This window comes from Neophocaena asiaeorientalis, unplaced genomic scaffold (genome assembly GCF_003031525.2).
Source record: "Neophocaena asiaeorientalis asiaeorientalis breed wild unplaced genomic scaffold, Neophocaena_asiaeorientalis_V1.1 scaffold713, whole genome shotgun sequence".
NCBI classification, from domain to species: domain Eukaryota; kingdom Metazoa; phylum Chordata; class Mammalia; order Artiodactyla; family Phocoenidae; genus Neophocaena; species Neophocaena asiaeorientalis.
The window spans coordinates 118-20,625 of NW_020174925.1; the positions used below are offsets into that span (position 1 = coordinate 118).

Below are 20,508 nucleotides of genomic sequence, written 5' to 3' on the forward strand. Positions count from 1 at the left end.
CTTCAAAATAATAACACAGCACAACAACTTTGTTAATACTTAGGGTTTAAATTTCACAAGCACGACTGACCTCCGTCCTCCACCGAGTCCGGGGAAGCTGACAGGCCTCCTCACAATACCATGAGCTGGTGCGCACTGGCTGGCAGCGACGGGAACTTTCTCCTTTGCGCCTCAGGCTTTCCCCGCCCATTACTCTGAGAACCAATCATGGAGCTGGCTTCGGACGTCCGACCAATCAGTGATCTCGACTCCTGGCCCCCTCCCCCCACGTCCTCGCTTGTGAGGCGGCGCCATGTTTCAAGGGCAGCGAGCTTGGTTCTGCCGCAGCGTCAGCTGCAACCTGAGGCAGTTCTGGGGTAGGAAGCTGGGCAGAAGCGGGTGGGTGAGGTGGGGAGGGGAGCACCCCCTCCTCCCTCTGGTACCTTGGCCGCAGGACACTTGATGGGCTTACCCTGTGCTCTTGCCTCCACAGTGGCCGAAGGGGGGACCATCAGTGACCCGAGGGCCGCCGATTTCTTGTTCAGCTGCGATGCCTCACACCCAGACACGCTGAGGTACCTGAAGCCCACCTGGCAGTACCTTTTGGGTCATGAGGAGCCAGGAGTTGGAGATAGACGTTGCAGTCCACTAATAAATATTGATAATAGGAAGATACTGGAAACGAGCAAGTTTTCAGTCCAGTCCTAGATGTGCGGGGAGGAAGTAGGCGTGGGAATAGCTAACCTTTCTCCTCTCTTTTCTGCCGCAATGGCATGGCTTCCTACCTAGTCCTCAAATCTTTTCCCGAGTTCCAGTGGTGTGTTTCCATTTGAATCTCCCACATCCCCGTGGCGCCTTGAAGGACCCTCATATTCAACATGTTTAAACCAAATCTCCTGATTGCCTCTCATACCTGTACCAGCTGCTGTGTTCTTAAACTTAAAACCTTGGTAGTTTCTTTTGAATAATAACCCCTATCCCCATTAATCCATTAATTAATCCAATTAATCCATGACCAAACACCATGGATTGTGCCCCTGTAAATGTTCTTTGTTCTTCCTGCCACTATCTTAGTATACACCGTAAATTACCTCTTACCCCCAAATCACAGTAGTCTATCTGAGAGGTTGCTGTGCCTCCAATCTGTCCACCTGTGATCCCCCTTCACATTGCGGTCCGATTATGTTTACAAAACAGACGTCTGATCACCGTCCTGGCTGATCCCCTTCTCACCCCTTCACTCCCCTGCCCCCAGTCTCCTGATTACCTACCAATAATTCTCTTTCCGTTCATTAATTCTGTTTTGAAATGTTGAATACATTCTTGTTCATTTCATAATTTCAAATATTTCCTTTCTTTCTCCTAGAATATATCAGAGTCTTGATTACATAGAAGATAATGCTACAGTTTTTCACGCCTGCTATCTCTCTGCAGTAGCTAATGCTGAAATAAAAAACTCGGTGGCTTTAGGTCATTTTATTCTTCCTCCTGAATGCCTTCAAAAAGGTGAGCAAAGATCTTTCATCTAATCTCTGTTAGACTGCCAAATCCAGCTATGTCACCCAACTTTACTGATCTTTGTTCTCAGAGATTTTTGTGTTTTGTATCATTTAATATAAATAGAAAAGCATGTACTTTGGATCAGATTGCCTTGGGTGTGCATCCTCGCTTTGTTTATCATTCATTCACACGTTCACTGAGCTCTTATTGAGCTCTTATTGTGTGCCACGTTTCAACCAAGGTGCTGGGGATTCAGTGGTGAGTAAGATACAGATCTTGTCCTCACAGTGTTCACTGGCTAGGATCCAACACTTACTAATTTTGTCACCTCCCGAGTTGTTTTGAAGATAAAATGAGATAATATATTAAGTAGTCTGACCTGTGAGTATATAATAAATGTTCGTTGCTAGTTTTGAATCCACCATTATTTTTCTGGATGTTTTTCCTGATATTTCAAGATTCAGTGTGATAATAAACCCATATATTTATATTGTTCTTTATATTATTGAAAGTACTTTCACATTAATTATTTCAGCAACCCTATCAAGTAAAGGGCAAGTGAATAAATTGCTTCTGAGATTGGTCCTTTTAGTTTTCCCTGCTTGGAACCCCCTTTCTTATCCTGTTCTGTCCAAATCCTACCTATCTTTTATGGACTAACTTTAAATATCCCATTTTTCTAGGTCTTGCATTATTCAATTCTTGATGTGTTTTTCGATGTGTATGTGTCCATCCCTAGAAAGACAGACTGATAGTAGTAAAAATTCCCAGTGAGCAGAGTATTTAAAAAAAAACAAAAAAACTTGAAAAATGTTTCTACAGAAGAGCTTTGGAAACCCCAAAGATTGGGTTCCTTCTATAGTTGATGTCCTGGTGAGACCTAGTTATAATTTATAAAAATAAATTGTTCTAAGTGGTTATGCAAATAAATTAATGACTGGATAGGAGAATTGATTTACTCAAAAACTGCAAATCAGAGAATACCCACCTTCAGGGAACTTATATTGTGGAATGACTATCTGATCTAATTTTAAATTATCACTCCTATTAAGTCTTTGTGTTTAGCATCTTACATTAAAATGCATTCAATTTTTTAAAAAAAAAATCATGATCCTTTTTAAAAATGAAAAGTAAGCATTATTATTCATCTAGACCAGGATTGTCTAGTAGAAATGTGAGAGGCAAACAAGCAAGTGTAAGCCACATACTAATTTAAAATTTTCTAATACCCACATTAAAACTAATAAGAGATGAAGTTAATTTTAAGAAATGTTTTATTTAACCTAATGTATCTAAAATATTATCATTTCAATATATAATCAATATAAAAAGTATTGATAAATTTTACATTCTTTTTTGATACTGGATTTGAAATCCATTGTTTATTTTAAACTTACAGCACGTCTCATTTTGGACTAGCCACACATCTCAATATGTATCTAGTCTAGTGGCTGCTATATTGGACAGCTTAGGTCTAGAGGAATGTTAACTTTTTGTCCTTGAGTGGGCTACTGTGGAAACTTTTGAGATCATTGATTTAAGATAATTTCATAGTCCTTTGACATGCTGAGCATTGTAGAATTCCTGTACTACCACGGCCACTAGACATGTTGTTCATCCAACCTCTTTTTTAACGAAGTAAATTCTTGAAGCACTCTACAGATTCAGGAATTTTATGCCTTTTATTTATTTATTTAGTTTTTTGTGGTAAGCGGGCCTCTCACTGTTGTGGCCTCTCCTGTTGAGGAGCACAGGCTCCGGACGCGCAGGCTCAGCGGCCATGGAATACGCCCAGCTGCTCCGCGGCATGTGGGACCTTCCCGGACCGGGGCACGAACCCGTGTCCCCTGCATCGGCAGGCAGACTCTCAACCACTGCGCCACCAGGGAAGCCCTATGCCTTTTATTTTGACTAGACAGTTGTCTTCTTTATAATGCTTGGCCTAAAGACACTGACATCGGATGAAGATATGTATTACAGCTAAGAAAGTTTACAACAATGATTCTCATAATGCACTGGAGTCATCTGGAGAGTTTGTTAGAAATGCAATTCCCCAGCTTCTCCTCAATGATCTGGTTCAATAAGAATCTGCATTTTAAACAAGTATCTTAGGTACTTTTGATGCAAGTGGAATAATACTGACTTAGAAATTTGAAACCTAAACAAAATTCAGAAAATTCTACAAAGTTACTTTTCAAAAAACAGTATTGGATTTGTTTTTCTTACTACAGAAATAAGAAGAAAAATTGGTAGTTTTATTTGGGAACAAGACCAACATTCTCTGATAGAAAAGGTAAGAGTAAATTAAGGTGCTCGATTAGAATCTACAGTTTCAAAAATTTTGGAAGCAATGTAATCTTAAAAATGCTTACTTGTGATATGTTAGCACCAATGACCCAGAGTAAGGAACTTAAAGGACATGCTTTTATTGAACATATCTAGTTTGACATTATTTTTACACTAGTACCTTAGTAAAATTGAGATATTTTTATATGAATAAAATTATTCACGTAAAAACTTGAAAATTTGAAAAAACTTGAAAATATCAGTAATATTAAGGGAGTAATAGGTACACAGTGTTTACCAGTTCTTTACTGCCAGTGTGGATGCTGTTTGATTAATTCCTGTGTCGTAACATTTGTTAAATGTTATGAATAATACCCCTTAATAAATGTGTGCAATACTGAAAGTTTTTTAGCTTTTGCCATCCTGCCTCAAATTTGCCTATGCTTGTGACTTACTTCAGAATCTTTATGCAAAGCCAAATTTGGGATAATTTGAGCATCAAAAAGAATAATGGATTATAATACATTAATTTTTTAAAATATAAATTTATTTATTTTTGGCTGCATTGGGTCTTTGTTGATGCTCACGGGCTTTCTATAGTTGCAGCGAGTGGGGGCTACTCTTCGTTGTGGTGGGTGGGCTTCTCATTGCGGTGGCTTCTCTTGTTGCGGAGCACGGGCTCTAGGCGCACGGGCTTCAATAATTGTGGCACACAGGCTCAGTAGTTGTGGCTTCCGGGCTGTAGAGCGCAGGCTCAGTAGTTGTGGCGCATAGGCTTAGTTGCTCCGCGGCATGTGGGATATTCCCAGACCAGGGCTCAAACCCGTGTCCCCTGCATTGGCAGGTGGATTCTTAACCACTGCACCACCAGGGAAGCCCATACATTAAATTAAAAAAAAAATCCGTGATTCAATAGTGATACTCCAAAAGCATAAAGAAAGAAAAAAGGAAGAACAGAGGAAGGAAAGGAGGAAGAAAGGTGGAAAAGGAAGAAGGAAGGAAGCAAGGAAGGAAGGAAGGAAAGGGTGGGATAAGGGAAAATTTCCTTTCAGAATAAAAGGTAATAAACAAAGAAAGGATGATAGAATAGAAAATTCGCACTGTACCACCCCCAGTAAAATAATTGGTTTAGGCAAGTGTCATTAATGGGTGTTAAAATCATGATCTAAAATGATCACTTCATTGATGATTACTTATTAATTACAAAGGCAAGCAATGCTTGTACCTTTACAATGGAGGGACCTGGCAGATGCCACCATAACCAACTGATAAAATTTAGCATCATCAATATTGGAACAACCTCTTGTTATGTTCAGCTCGATGTGATATAATAAAAAGTACACAATATAGGGAATTCTCTGGGGATCCAGTGGTTAAGACTTGGCACTTTCACTGCCATGGCCCCGGTTCGAATCCTGGTCGGGGAAATAAGATCTCGCCCACCTCATGGTGCCAAAAAAAGAAAAGTACACAATATTATCTTGTAGTGTTCTTGTTCAAAATTGTGAATCTAATCATGAGTAAATACTCAGATAATTCCAGGTTATAGAACATGTCACAAAGCAACTAACAGGCTTAGACTCTTTAAAACAATGTCATAAAAAAACAAAAAAAAAACAGGGAAGACTGTTCTAGATTGAGACATAAGAACCAAATGTGATGTATGAACCTTGAATGGATTGTGGATTTTTTAATTTTTTTTTTTTTTGGATTTTTTAATTTAAAAAAAGAAATTTTGAGAACAGTTGGAAAAATTTAAATATGCAATGTATATATTAGGTGATATTGAGTTAATGTTAATTTTCTTAATTATGATAGTGGTATTAAAATGATAAAATAATGTTGTTTTTTTTTAGAAAATGCATGCTAAAGATTGAGTGAAATGTCATAATATCTGCAAATATTTTCAAATGGTCCAGCAAAAATAAAAAATGAGAGAGAGAGGGCATGCAGGGTGGCAAAAATGTTAACACTTTGTGAATCTGGGCAAAAGGTATATAGTACTTATTGTATTATTCTTTAACTTTTCAGTAAGCTTGAATTTTTTCAAAATAAAAAGAGAGAAAATCTCTATGTCTAAAGCCCAGCAATTAATTTATGCATTTTGTATTCCTTTCATTAACTTGTTATTTCTTCCCAAAGTGTCATCATCTGAAAATAATAGCTCTTTTAGTATCGTTGGCTATGTTGTACTAAGGATCAAATATCTAATCCTTGACTTGTCAGAGTGTTTCCAGGGACATGAGTGGTGGTAGAATGGTTATTATTTGATAATAATTATTGAGTATACCGAAAGACCCTTAAAGTTCGTTAATTTAATCATTCTGTTTTAGAAATGAGAAAACTGAGGTAAGAAGGTAAAGACCTGACTTAGTTCACATAACCAGATGTTAGCAAAGTGGAACCAGATTTTCTCAGCTCCAACCCAATCCAATGTTTTTTTCTACTAAAAAATTAGTAGCACATGCCTGTACTGACTGTTGACTCTAGAAATTGTATGATTATACGATAAAGGATTTTCTTCTTTCAAATATTGATTGATGTTGAACATTATCCAATTATAATAATGTATCCATGGAATATGTAAGTAGAAGGTACTTCATCCAATGGCAATAATAAGGGTAAATCTGGGGACTTCCCTGGTGGTCCAGTGGTTAAGAATCCGCCTTCCAATACAGGGTATGTGGGTTCAATCCCTGGTCAGGTAACTAAGATCCCACATGCCACGGGCAGCTAAGCTCTAGAGCCCACGTGCCACAGCTAGAGAGAAGCCACAGACAAGCCTTCACGCTGCAACCAAGACCTGATGCAGCCAAATAAAGAAATAAATATTTTTTATAAAGGGTAAACCTGGAAGGTAATTTGGGGAACATTATTATTGTTTGGAGTGGATTTGTGACCAAATATAGAAATTTCCTAATGGCATATTAAGTAAACATATTATGTGATAGGTACCAGTATCTGAGGTCAGTCACTTTCACATAATCTTTTGGAAAAGCTTAATATACATTTAGTTCTTTTGTAACTTCATAGCTAAATACTCCACTTTAATTTTTAAGGGGAAACTTAATTTGTTCAGCTTACTTCATATTTTTGATTTGTAGCTCACAGGAAGCCTAGGAGTTTTCAAGTCAAGGGTTTTAAGAAAGTTTAAATTAATAATACTTTTTTTTGTTTCCTTATTTTTTTTAACTAAAAAGTAATATGACCACATTAGGGAAAATTTGAAAAAATCAAAAAGAGAATAAAATCAGTCAGTTTTACTATCTAATACAAACACAGCTGATATTTTAAAAATCCTGGTCTTCTTTCTTTACGTATCTCTAAAAATATATAATATAATTCTGTGTGTGTATGTGTGTGTGTACAAAATTTTGTGAGTTTTTCCCACCAAGCTAGATGGGATGGACCTGAGTGTATAAATATTTTTGTGACTCTTGATATATATTGCCAATTTTTTTCTTTACTTTTTTAAAAAAATTATTGATTGCATCATTGGTGTGCTGATTTTTTTAAATGTGATTTCTTTTACTCTCCTCAGCATGATGAAGTAACACCAAATGAAATAAAGACCCTTAGGGAAAGCAGTGTACTAGCAACAGATCACAAAAAAGAATTATCTAAAAGGTACTGAATTTGTATACTTCACTAATATTCAATTACGTATAGACACCTTTGAACACTGTGTGTTTATCTCATTTAATTTTCACAGTCATCTTATGAGACTGATATCATTATCACCATTGCCATTTTACAGAAAAAGAGATCAAGTATATATAGATTAAGTAATTTGCCCAAAGTCATACAAACTTTTACTAAATGGGAAGAAGCAGGATTTGAACTGAGTCAGTCTAATTCCAGAATGCATGCATTTAACTATTATGCTAGACTATCCTTGCAGAAAATAAACAAAAATTTTATGTATATTTTGATCACTGTTACATTATTTTTAAACTATGTATTATAATAAGAAAGAAAGAAATATTAGCAGTAATTTTATTAGGATTGGAAGTTCTGGGTGATTTCCCCCTTTCCTTCCCAAATTGTTCGTAAAGTGGCTACTTTGGTTTAAGAAATTAAAATTATATCTTAAAAGACAAACAGACATGGACTTGCCATCGTGTTAGGTCCAATCTCTGAGAGGCCCCCTTGTTTCAGACTTACTCGTTATCTAGTCCTAATTCTGTATTTTCCAGTTCAGTGGTTTTCATATGTTCATAGGGAGCATTAACTATATGAAAGTCTGGTATTTAGCTGCTGAAATAAAAATGATCTTTCTTCAATATAAGAATTAATGAGTTTAATTTATATAGTTTTTTAATTTTAAGTTTTTTCTCATAATTTTTTATACCTTTTGTACCTCCTGTTTTTCTTTAATTTGAAATGTTATTTTCTGATTTAACACAAAGTTTTATATTTAATTATTTTAAGTTTAGTAAACTATTGCTTCATGGTCCTATGACTTCTAGATAATCCACCACTTGGGTTTGAGTATCCATATTCTAGGTCTTTGGGATCTGTATGTATAGCACTCCTTTGAACTTGTTATGGTTTCTGAGATAAGAAGCTGATAAGGAGAGGAAGAAAAATGAAATACAAGTAGGAGAAAATGGTTATCCTAAGTGACCTTGTAAGAGAAGAATGGGAAATAGAAATTAAAAAGTAAAATAACTCCCAGTGATTCACTTGACTTGGAAAGACATCAGATATATATATGTTTTTTTTTTTTTTTCAAGAAATGGTTGTCCTGGGACTTTCCTGGAGGTCCAGTGGTTAAGACTCCACTCCCAATGCATGGGGCCCACGTTTGATCCCTGGTCAGGGAACTAGATCCTGCATGCTGCAACTAAGAGCCTGAATGCTGCAACTAAAATATCCCACATGCCACAACTAAAGATCCCGAGTGCCGCAACTAAGACCCGGCACAAGCAAATAAATTTAAAAAAAAGAATTAAAAAAAAAGAAAAAAGAAATGGTTGTCCTGCAAAATGCAGAAGCATAAGGAAAAGATTGATAATATGACTACCAAAAATATTTTAAACTTGAACATGGAAATAAAAATACCATAAACCAAGACAAAAGAAAAATATACACTTGAAAAAGTATTTGACAAAGGCTATTTTCCTTAATATACAAAGAGGGCTTACAAATCTGGGGAAAATATGTCCAGTATTTTCCAATAACAACAACAAAAATAGAGTAGGTGTCTACTTAGAGCCTTTTTCTTTGTAGAACCACCAGAGGGTGCAGTGCAAACATAGATAAAATACACTTTGTCCCTACTCGAAGTTTATTTTTTTGGCATGCTACTAGTGATAGTGAACACTAAGTGGTGAGCTAGTTTTTGAACACTTGCCAAATACAAGACATTTGTGAGCTAAGCAGTTCACAGTATTTCATTTGATTCTCACAACCTTATAAGATAGTTAAATAGCATTAGCCTCGTTTTACAATTGAGGAAACAGGTTCAGAGAGCTAAATAATTCACCCAGTATTATTTAAGTAGTGAACATAATTTGACACCGACTCTAGCTGATCCAGAGTCCAAACTCTTAATCACTATGCTGTTTTCCTTTCCCAGTAAGTTCCCAGATCTTCTGAAAATGGCATGAATTTTTGCTTATTTTTCTTGTTCTTAATTATTTTATTATAAATATAATGCATGTAATTTGTCAAGATGGAAAATGCTAAAAAAAGAAAAACTACTAAAAAAGAAAAGAATAAAGAAAATTTAAATTATAAGCAAACCCACCACTCAGATAACCACCATCAACATTAGTACATTTCTTGCTAGCTTTATATAGACATACACATTAAGCAGAGTTGAGGTCAGACTGCAGATATAGTCTGTCTCTTGATTTTCCATTTAATATTCTATGGCCAGTTCCCCATTCTGAAAAACCTTATTTAATATGATTTGTAATGGCTGTATATGGCATAATCTTATAGTCTGTTTAACCGCCTTCCTTTAATTTTTTTTTAAAAAAATTACAATTTGTTACTCTTGTGGCACCTTCATGAGCATCTTTTTAAAAATAAATCTTTCTCTACTTTTTAGATTTTTTTTTCTTTTGGCCGTGGCACGTAGCTTGTGGGATCTTAGTTCCCCAACCAGGGATAGAACCCGGGCCCTTGGCAGTGAAAGCACAGAGTCCTAACCACTGGACCACCAGGGAATTCCCTTGATAATTTTCTTAATGTAAATTCTCAAATGTGGAATTTACAGTATTAATGAGGTATGAGTGTTTTTAAAGACCATGATGCCTATTGTCAGTTGCTTCCCTCAAAAGTACAAATTTAAAACTGCCACCAGTGTTGGTCTCACCACATCCTCATCAGTATATTGAGTATTAATAAGAAGGCTTGTGCTAATTTAATAGATGAAAAATAGCATCTTGTTTTTTGTGGGGTTTTCTTGCAGTACGCGGGCCTCTCACTGCTGTGGCCTCTCCCGTTGTGGAGCACAGGCTCCGGATGCGCAGGCTCAGCAGCCATGGCTCACGGGCCCAGCCGCTGCGCAGCATGTGGGATCTTCCCGGACCAGGGCACGAACCCGTGTCCCCTGCATCGGCAGGTGGACTCTCAACCACTGTGCCACCAGGGAAGCCCAGCATCTTGTTTTAATTTGCATTTTTCTTTGATTACTAGTAGGTTTGAATCTTTTTGAATTTATTAGCATTTTACATTTTCTTTTCTGTGACTTGTTTTTATCCTTTCTCCATTTTCTATTGGGAGTTATTGCTTTTCTTATCAACTTGTCTGACATTTTTAGCTATATTATCCTTTTGCCAGTTTGTCACATTATTTCCTCAGATTGTTCTCTGGCTTATATTTTTTAGAGATACAAGCTTTGAGTTTTTACATTGTTAAACTAATCACTTTTCCTTTATTATTTCTTCTATTGCTTTTATGTTCAGAAAAGTCCTTTCCCATTCAGGTATCAAATTGGTTTTTAATTCTGCAGATAGTTATTTTGATGTATGGTAATAGGTGAAGATCGAAGTTTATTTTTGTCTTACAAATAAGAATTTTCCACCAGTTTTTTAAGAATAAATCTATCTCCAACTGATGTGATTTCCATTCTCATATGTTGTGTTTAATGTCTGGAGATATGTTTTTAGACTATTTGTTTTATTCCATTAATCTATGGATCTATTTTGATATCAACATAATATTCTTTTAAGTTATATAACTTTATGTATTTTAATAGCTGACAAGGCAAGTAAATACCAAACTCATTACTCTCCTTTTATTTTTATTTATTTATTTATTTCAAATGATACTGTTCATATGTGGAATCTAAAAAAAATGATACAAATGAACTTATATGCAAAACATAAACAGACCCACAGACATAGAAAGCAAACTTATGGTTACCAAAGGGGAAAGGTGGGGGGAGGAATAAATTAGGAGCATGGGATTAACATACACACTCTATATAAAACAGATCGTCAACAAGGACCTACCGTATAGCACAGGGAATTTTTTTTTTAACATCTTTATTGGAGTATAATTGCTTTACAATTGTGTGTTAGTTTCTGCTTTATAACAGAGTACTCTCCTTTTAAAATTCTCTTCCTTAGTTCTTCATGCCTACTTATTATCTTTCTACTTTCAAATTTTAATTATTTTTTAGGAAATATATTCATATGATTCAAAATCCAAGATACACAAAAGGGGTAACTATGAAATATACTGGCTCCTAGATAGCCAGTTTCCCTCTCAGAGGCAACCAGTGTTATCAGTTTCTTATATATGCATATACTACTTCACAAATAGTAATATTCTATAAACATTGTTCAGCACCTTGCCTTTTTTCTCTTAATAATTTACCTTGGAGATCATTCCGTATTACTACATAAAGAGCTTTTTCATTTTTGTGCTGTGTAGTATTTTATTGTATGGATTACCATAATTTATTTAACTAGTCTCCTATTTTACTGGACTTTCAGGTAATTTCTAAGTTGCTGTTAAAAACAGTGCTTCAGTGATTGATCATGTAATGTCATTTTGCATGTGTGCGAGTGTCTTTAGGGTAATTCTTAGAAGGGGAATTGCTAGGTCAAAAGGCATATACATTTTGTATCCCTGATACAATCATTGTCAAATTGCCTTCCATAGAGGTTAAACCAGTTTACATTCCTATTGTTTGTGTATTTAAGTACCTTTTCCAGGCTAGGGTAACCAGCCATCCAGGTTTGTTTGGGACTGTCCTGGTTTTAGCACTGAAAAGCCCATGTCCTGAGAAATCCCTCAATCTAGGGTAAACTGGGATGGTTAGTCACCATTCTTTCTTCTATACTTTCTCCAACACAGTGTGCTAACATATGTTTTGGTCTTTCCTAATCTGATAGATATAAAGTGGTATCTCACTCTAGTTTTTTGTCTGAATTGCCATTATGAGTGAGGTTGAATGTCTTTTCATATGTTTAAGAACCATTTATAGTTCCTATTCTGTGAACTGTTTGTTCATATCCTTTGCACGTTTTTCTATTGACTTTTATTTTTTTGCAAGAACCCTTTACGTTTAGGAGAATGAATTTTTTGTGAAATAAATTACAGTTATTAGCTTATGTTTGTCTTTTGACTTTAAAAATGTTGGATTTTGCATGCAGAAATTTTTTACTATATGTATTCATTCTTATTAATATTTTCTTTAATGGCTTTTTGAGTTTTATGTCATAATTAGGAAAGTCTTCTCTAAGATTACTATTATTTTGCTATGGTTTCTTCTTAGTGATTTCTTTATTTTTAAATTCAAATCTTTGATACGTTTGGAATATATCTTGGTCTAAGATATGAGGTGGCGATCCACCTTCTTTTTTTTTTTCAGATAGTTACCTACTCTTGGCTATTGATTGAATAATTCATCTTTTTCCCCACTCTACTGAAATGCCACCTTTATCCTAGGTTAAATCCACATAAGTATCTGGGTCTATTTCTGGACTTTATATTCTATTCCATTAATTTGTCATGCAACAGTGCCATTCTGTTTCAGTTGTTTATAATATGATTTAATATCTAGAGCTAGTTCCTCCTCCTTACTCTTTTCCAAATTTTCTTAGTTAACTATTCTTCCTGGTTTACTTTTCCATCTGAGTTTTGGAACCAGCTTGTTCATATTAAAACAAAAACTTCTGTTGTTATTTTTAGTGACATTACAAAAAAATATAGATTAATTTAGGGAGACTTTGATGCTGAATCTTCCTATCTGAGAAAATGGTATTTTTTTCCTTACTTGTTCAAGTTTTCTTTTGTGGCCCTTAAAAAACACTTTCATATTTCCTTCATATAAATCTTATACTTCTTTTAAGATTATTCCTAGGTTTTCTTTTTCATTCTGTTGTAAATTTGTTCTTGCCTCCTATTAGATCTTCTAACATGTGATTGTTCATGTGAATTTTAGAATTATTTTTTTCTTAAACACTAAAATCCCTTTGGGATTTTATTGAGAATTGTATTAAAGGTTGAGAAGAATTGTATTAAAGGTTGAGAAGAATTGATGTCTTTATAATTTTCAGTATTGCTATCCAAAACAATGCTTTTTTGTTTTTCTTTATTTTTCTTTTCTATATCTTAGTAAAGTTTCCTGATTTTTCTACAGATAGAATCAGAAACTGCTTATTATGTTATTCCTAGATTTTTATGAATTTTGTTGCTATTGTGGATTGGATCATTTCTTCCTTCATTAGTTATTGCTGACATAGAAAAGTCATTTATTTGGGGGTATTTGTCTTATATTTACCCACTTGGAATCTTTAAGATTCTAAAAATATTTCAGTTGATTCTCTTGGCTTTTCAGGGTACACGTTTATATCATTTGTTAATAATGAAACTATTTCTTCTTCCGTTTCACTATATAACTCTTCCATTTCACTAGATATCTCTTCCATTTCTTTCTCTCCCCTCCCTCATCTCTTTTTGCTTGGCCAGAAATTTTAGAGCCATGACAAATAATAACAATGATAATGGGTATCCTTGTTTAGTCCCTGAGTTTTCTGGGAATATTGTTTTGCTTTATTTGTAGGATCTCATCCTAACTGAGCTATGGTTTCTTTTAGAAGAGTTTAGATGAACTCTAACTTTTAAACAAATTGAAAGTAAAACCTTTGTTATCACTCAGTGTAATTTTAGAATTTTTAGGAAAATAAATTTAAGGATGACTCCAATTTTTTATTAAGGTTTTTATTTTCATACAATTGTATTATCTATGGATTATATGTAGTCTAAATATAGTAAATTGTTATTTGGCAGTTAGAAAATAGGATATTTTAGTTGAAAACTGCTTAGCTCTTTAAAAATTAGAATATAATTAATTATATACTATACAACCACACTCAGAATAATTTAACTTTTTTTCTTTTTAACTCAGAAGTCACTTAGTATACCTCATGATTTTCCCAGACATCATTTTTTATTTATTTTAAAGTGTGGAAATACGAATTAATAGAGTTCCAGTTATTTGAACACTGAATAATAATAAATGCTGTGATTATTTAAAATGGAGCCTTTTCTTTTAGCATATTTGAGATTACATATGTATATCTGTTTTTTATCTAATTATAAAGTATTATTGCATTATTATACTTTCAAAAATATTGAGAAAAAGACCCACGTCTGTATTTACTCAGTAAATATTTGTTTTATGAAACAGCCCAGAAAGCCAAAAATATCTATATGGGCCCTTGTATTACTTAGAAGCACAAAGAAGTTCATAGTTAACGTTTTCACCCAGTAAGACTGAAGTCTGATCACAGAGCAATTAGATTGCTATATATATTGACTGGAATCATTTCTCATTTGTAAAACAAGTCCAAAAAAATATAAACATGACTTTCTATGTGTTTCTATATTTTATAGCACAGAAAAGCATTTTATAAGGACTCCAATTGTAGAAAAGCAGATGTACTTCCCTCTTCAGAATTATCCAGTGAACAACATGGTAACAGGTAATTTAAAATAAAATTTAGAGTCAACCCAAGTAGGCAAGAAACAAGGGAATATTTTGTACAAAGTAGAGCCCCCTCTATTATACATGCTAATAGAAGACATCATTCACACGTTAAATAAATTCATCTGCAGAACTAATCCAAAGATAGGCTCCATATTTTCTGTGTTAAAATGCTGACCTGTCCTGCCCCTAGACGTAGGGAATAGACTTGAGGACACGGGGAGGGGGAAGGGTAAGCTGAGACGAAGTAAGAGAGTGGCATGGACATATATACACTACCAAATGTAAAATAGATAGCTACTGGAAAGCAGCCACATAGCATAGGGAGATCAGCTTGGTGCTTTGTGGCCACCAAGAGAGGTGGGATAGGGAAGGTGGGAGGGAGACGCAAGAGGGAGGAGATATGGGGATATATGTATATGTATAGCTGATTCAATTTGTCATAAAGCAGAAACTAACACGCCATTGTAAAGCAATTATGCTCCAATAAAGATGTTTAAAAAAAATCCTGGTCTATGGGTAAGGTGAAAACACACCCCTGTTTACATAAGACAGTCCCAATTTATGCGTGTTGTCCTGGCATTAGCGTTTACTCTTTTTTATTTTTTTAACATCTTTATTGGAGTATAATTTCTTTACAGTGGTGTGTTAGTTTCTGCTTTACTCTTAAGTGTCCCAATTTGGAAGATTAATTGTATGGACAATTCTAATTATAGTTTCCTTTGAGAATCTGATGAAACATAAGTCCCTTTCCCTAAGCATACACACACACAAACATAACACACAAATTTACATGTAATTTAAAGAGGCTCACATATGCCCAGAAACTCTTTCATGGATCACCCAGGTGTCAATGGACTCCATATTTGGGTTTCCTAGTGCCCAACATAAAGAGAAGACAGCTAACTGAGGCTGACATTGAGAGGGTGCAAACAAGGGAACTAGTTGAAAAGTGACCATTGGGATTTGGATAGTGCTACATGAGGTGAGATAAGGAAATAATATTTGGATAATTTGATCTGGGTAGTATTCATCAGGGTCATCGATAATTTTAAAAATAGAGGGTTTAAAAAAATTGTTTTTAAGACACTGCAATTAAACAGTATAGGCTTTTTGACATTTCATTATAAAATCATTTGTACATTTATCATTTTCTCTTTATTTAGCAGTGTCAAAACTACCTCTTGCAGCTGGTTCACAAATTCCTAAATGTCTTCTCTCATATTACTGTTCATTCTAACCAATTTGTCTAGCCATTTGTTTTATTATTTTTTTTCTTCTGTTCATTTGAGTAATGTAAAATAGCTTTCAGAAAAGCACTTCAAAAAGAACGTTTAATGTGTAGTTTTGGGCTGAGTGTTGGAGACATCAAAGAAAACTTCTATCCAACTGTGGTAGTAGAAAAGTCAGTTTTGGAACTCTTAGGAGCAATTGTTGACTCCAAAGGACAATGAACTAAGTAGAAGTACAGTTGACCTTTGGACAACATGGGTTTGAACTATGAGGGTCCACTTATAAGAGGATTTTTTTCAATAATAAATGCTAGAGTTCTACATAATCCTCAGTTGGTTGAGTTTGTGGAAGTAGAACCACAGATAAGAGGAACCTTGAATCCCCAGGGCTAGCTATACATTATTAGTGGATTTTCGACTACAGGGTGGGTTGGCACCCTTAACCCCAGCCTTACTGGTGAGTCAACTGTACTTAAGTACTAAGACTGGGAGTAGCTGATTGCTGCCTAGATTTATCCTTACACCTACATATTCAGATAAAGTGTAGGTACCTTAAACCATGGTTGTGGTATAGTACTGGTATTGATTTTGCTTCAGGCAACTCCATCACCAGGTACTAAATATCTTTTGTTCATTTGGACTTACCAAGTGTTTGATAACATATTATAAAGATCAATGATAAATATTAAAATCAGCCACACAATAAAGACAAATGCTTAGTTTTGGACAAGTAACAATGTTGCTCTATGTTTCATTGCCATCTGACTGTTCAAAAAGACATGACAGTGTTATATAAAAGCAAACTAAAAAAGAACTGTAAAAATAATCATTAGTAGAATCTTTAAAGTATAATTTTAACCTGTGGTAAGCTGGTATTGATTTTATCAGTAGAAGTAAAATTTTTGATTTTTTTAATTTGTGCAATTGAATAATTATCTTCCTTCTTTATATTTCTAAATTAAATTTTAAAATAACACTTTCTTGGAAGAAAGCTTCATTTTTAAAAAGATAATTCAGGGACTTCTCTGGTGGTCCAGTGGTTAAGACTCCATGCTTCCATTTCAGGGGCACGGGTTTGATCCCTGGTTGGGGAACTAAGATCCAGCACAGTATGGCCAAAAAAAAAAAAGATAATTCATTTGTCTTTAACTTTGAGGTAAAGTGACAGTCCTTCCTTTTTTGTCATGCCCATCTGCTTGTACAGGAAGAAATAACTTCTTGTTGGGAAAATCATCTTGTGTTAATTGAAAATGTAGTGAGTGAGAATTCTAATTTAGGCAGTGGTATCAATTTTTGTGACTATACCTTGACTGTCTCTTCCTCAAAATGGGTTGAGTTCAACTCAGTGAATGTTAAATCTCTTAAAATAAAACTAATTAGATGTTTGGTTTTAGAAAGTACAAGTTGGACTATACTGTAGAACAGGGTTTCTCAGTCCTGGAACTGCCAGCATTTTAGGACAGGTATTCTTTGTTGGAGAGGGCAACCCAGGCCAGTGCCCACTAGAGGCCAGTAGTATCCCATCCAGAAACCTTCCCCCACCCCCGTGACCCCTAAGTTGTGACAACCAAAAATATATGCAGGCATTACCAATGTCCCATAAAATATCAACGGATTTTTTTTTTGGTCTGTTTTTTGTTTTTGACTGGAATTAAATCCTCTAGGTCTGATATCACTGGTTATTACCCATGATAAAAAGTTCTGATTAACAGCTACATGTGTGATTAATAAAAGGAAAAAAATTACTAATAATGATAAATATCTTGCAGGCAAAAGTTTTTAAACAAAAATTCTGATAATTAAAAGTTTGGGAACTTATAGTAGATACTGTATTAATTATCTATTGCTGTGTAACAAATTGCTCCAAAACTTAGCAGTTTAAAACAATGGACACTTACTATTACATAGTTTCTGAGGGCCAGGAATCCTGGAGCATCTTAGTTGGATACTTCTGTCTCATAATCTCTAATAAGGTTGCAGTCACGTTGTTTGCCAGGCTGCAGTTATTTCAAGGGACAGCTGGGACTGGAAAATCCATTTCAAAGCTCATGCATGTGGTTGTTGGCAGGCCTTGGATTTTTGCTGGGTTTTGGCAAAAGGCTTAGACTCCTCACCAAGTGGACTTTTCCATAGGGCTGTTCACAACATGGTAGCTTTCTTTCCTCAGAGTGTGAAATGCAAGTGGGAGAAAGAGTGTGCCCAAGAGAGACGGAAGCCATGTCTTTTTTATATCCTATTCTCAGAAGTGACATATCATTACTTCTGCCAAGTGCTGCTGGTCATATAGACCAACCCAAGTACAAAGTAGGAGGAGACTACACAAATTCATAAATACCAGGAGATAGGGATCATTCAGGGCCATCTGGAGGGGGCTGGCTACCACAGACTCATATGGAATTGTCCACCAAGAATGCCTTTCCTAAGAACTCTCTTTTCTTCTTCCCAATTCATTTGGGTTACATTTTCTAAAACATGAGCTTGCTCCTACCCGCAACAGTTGGTTTGGGAGTGAATGCCTGATCTGAGCTGGGCCAATCACAGTTCTTTGTCTGGATTTCTAGACATGGAATGCAACAAGTCATGTCATTCTTATTCAAGTGACCATAGCTCTAAGATATAAAACTTAAGAGCTATCAGCGGGCATGTTTTCTACCATGTACGGAAAGCCAGCTTGTGTCAAGAGAGGAAAATGAAACTAACATGCAGAGGAAAAAACTGGAGGTTAGTGACATGGCCATGAGAGCTGGTGCTAGTTATTTCTGACTCCCAGCAATATGTTTGTTATTTCCAACTCCCAGCAATATGTTTGCCTTCCTCATAGTTTGACTGATATGGCAATGTCCTTCCAGTAAACTCCCCTTGTGTTTAAGCTAGTTTAAATTGGGTGTATGTGAACTTCAGCCTAAACTCCTAACTACTCCAAAACTGCTACAGTAATCCATTTTTATGCATAAATGTCCTATCCTTCTTTAACTTACAGGAATATTTTTATTAATACGGTCATTATTTAAAAATTTTGTATCCTCATATATATCTTTAGAAACTTCACACAGTGTATATGTGCAATTAATTAAACATTAATATTTTTATGTGCTAGTTTATTTTACATAGAAATCTAGCTGTTAGGCAAAGACCATGAACAATATGGAGTATAGTAATTGTGCTTTAAAAGATTTTCTGAAGTAAATGGCTATGATTGAAATAAAGATACGAGTCTATTTTATATGATTGGCTTCATAGTTAATTTATTAACTGTGAATTTATTATCTATTATTATAAACAATCAAACTGTATAGATAACCTGGTGATAATGGTGGTGGTCTAAATTCAGTCATCCCTGAGCTCTACCAGAATTTTTTTCATACAGTATCTACTTTTAAACCAGGTTTCAACTTTAGTATAAACCACAAACATATATTACACATGAAACATTATCACTCAGATGAGCAACTGCTATCAAGGAAATATTGCTTAAAGTCATTGAGTCCTTAAGCTCTCCCCATTCTAGGTTTTCTTTTTGATTCTCATATCTATTTCAGATTATTAATGACATCAGAATTCCTCACACCTGTAACCTTTGTTGACCAAGCAGTGATAACAATTTTCCTATTAGTTTTTTAATAAAGACTGTTATCTCAGTGTTAGCAGTGCAGGAAAGTGTCGCTTGCTCTACTAGGGAAGATGAGCTAGCTGTTTGTGCTGTTAAGTAGCTAGTTGGATAGGTAATTCTAAGTGATTACATCCTAAGCCAAACACATGTCCCAGTTATTTTGGTCTAGGTACTTTTATGTTCCATCCCTAACCTGTACATCACACTCTCTGTAGTCAACGTGGCAAATCAAGAATCTGTGTTTTAAAAGGAGGTAGAAGCCTGGGGGAATAGTGGTGAAGGGGGGAGGAAGGTGTTCCCTGATAATTATCAAGTTTCACGGAGAATCTTCTCACTGGTATTTCTTCTTTTTACTTCTTTTCTAAAAACATTCTTTGGGAATCTTGTCTAATAAGTCAAAGACATTGAAAAGCAGATAATATGATAGAATTTCCTATATATATATTTTATTCTGTAGGTTATATATCAATTGATGCCATGAAGAAATTTCTTGGGGAGCTACATGACTTCATTCCTGGAAGTTCAGGTTATTTGGCATACCATGTTCAAAATGAAATTAACATGTCTGCTATAAAAAACGAATTGAAGAGGAAATACTAAGTTAAATATTGTCCTTCTATCTCGGCATTTATTTTCTGTAAAATATTGCCAAAGATGTACATAATTTTAAATTCTCCTCTTTGGGACAGAGGGATGGGGAAATGGAGAATAAAGAATTCATTCTTCCTCAAAATGTATCTTTAGGAAATTCAGATTCATTTGGCTCTGTGTTTTGACATTTGAGCTGGACTTTTCCCCTGCTTGTAAGGTTATGTCCACAAATTCTGAGTGCACAGTTGTTATGGAGTAATTGTCAATGAAACATACTTCATAAGAAGTCTTAATTTCTCTCTCGCTCTGTCAGATATTCTTTTGGCTTTAATGTTCTATTAATTATGCATATTTTTCTA

At 35.0% G+C, this 20,508-nt stretch overlaps 1 protein-coding gene across 1 annotated transcript; it reads left to right on the plus strand.

Moving 5' to 3' along the window:
* The first annotated feature begins 285 nt into the window (after nt 1-285).
* On the plus strand, nt 286-20,164 carry TERB2 (telomere repeat binding bouquet formation protein 2). The gene is made up of 7 exons (XM_024761368.1): nt 286-356; nt 473-554; nt 1,346-1,485; nt 3,711-3,772; nt 7,307-7,392; nt 14,626-14,714; nt 20,016-20,164. Exons 1-7 carry the CDS (start codon nt 293-295, stop codon nt 20,156-20,158), a joined length of 666 nt encoding a protein of 221 aa, XP_024617136.1. The 5' UTR covers nt 286-292; the 3' UTR covers nt 20,159-20,164.
* Nucleotides 20,165-20,508: the final 344 nt, after the last annotated feature.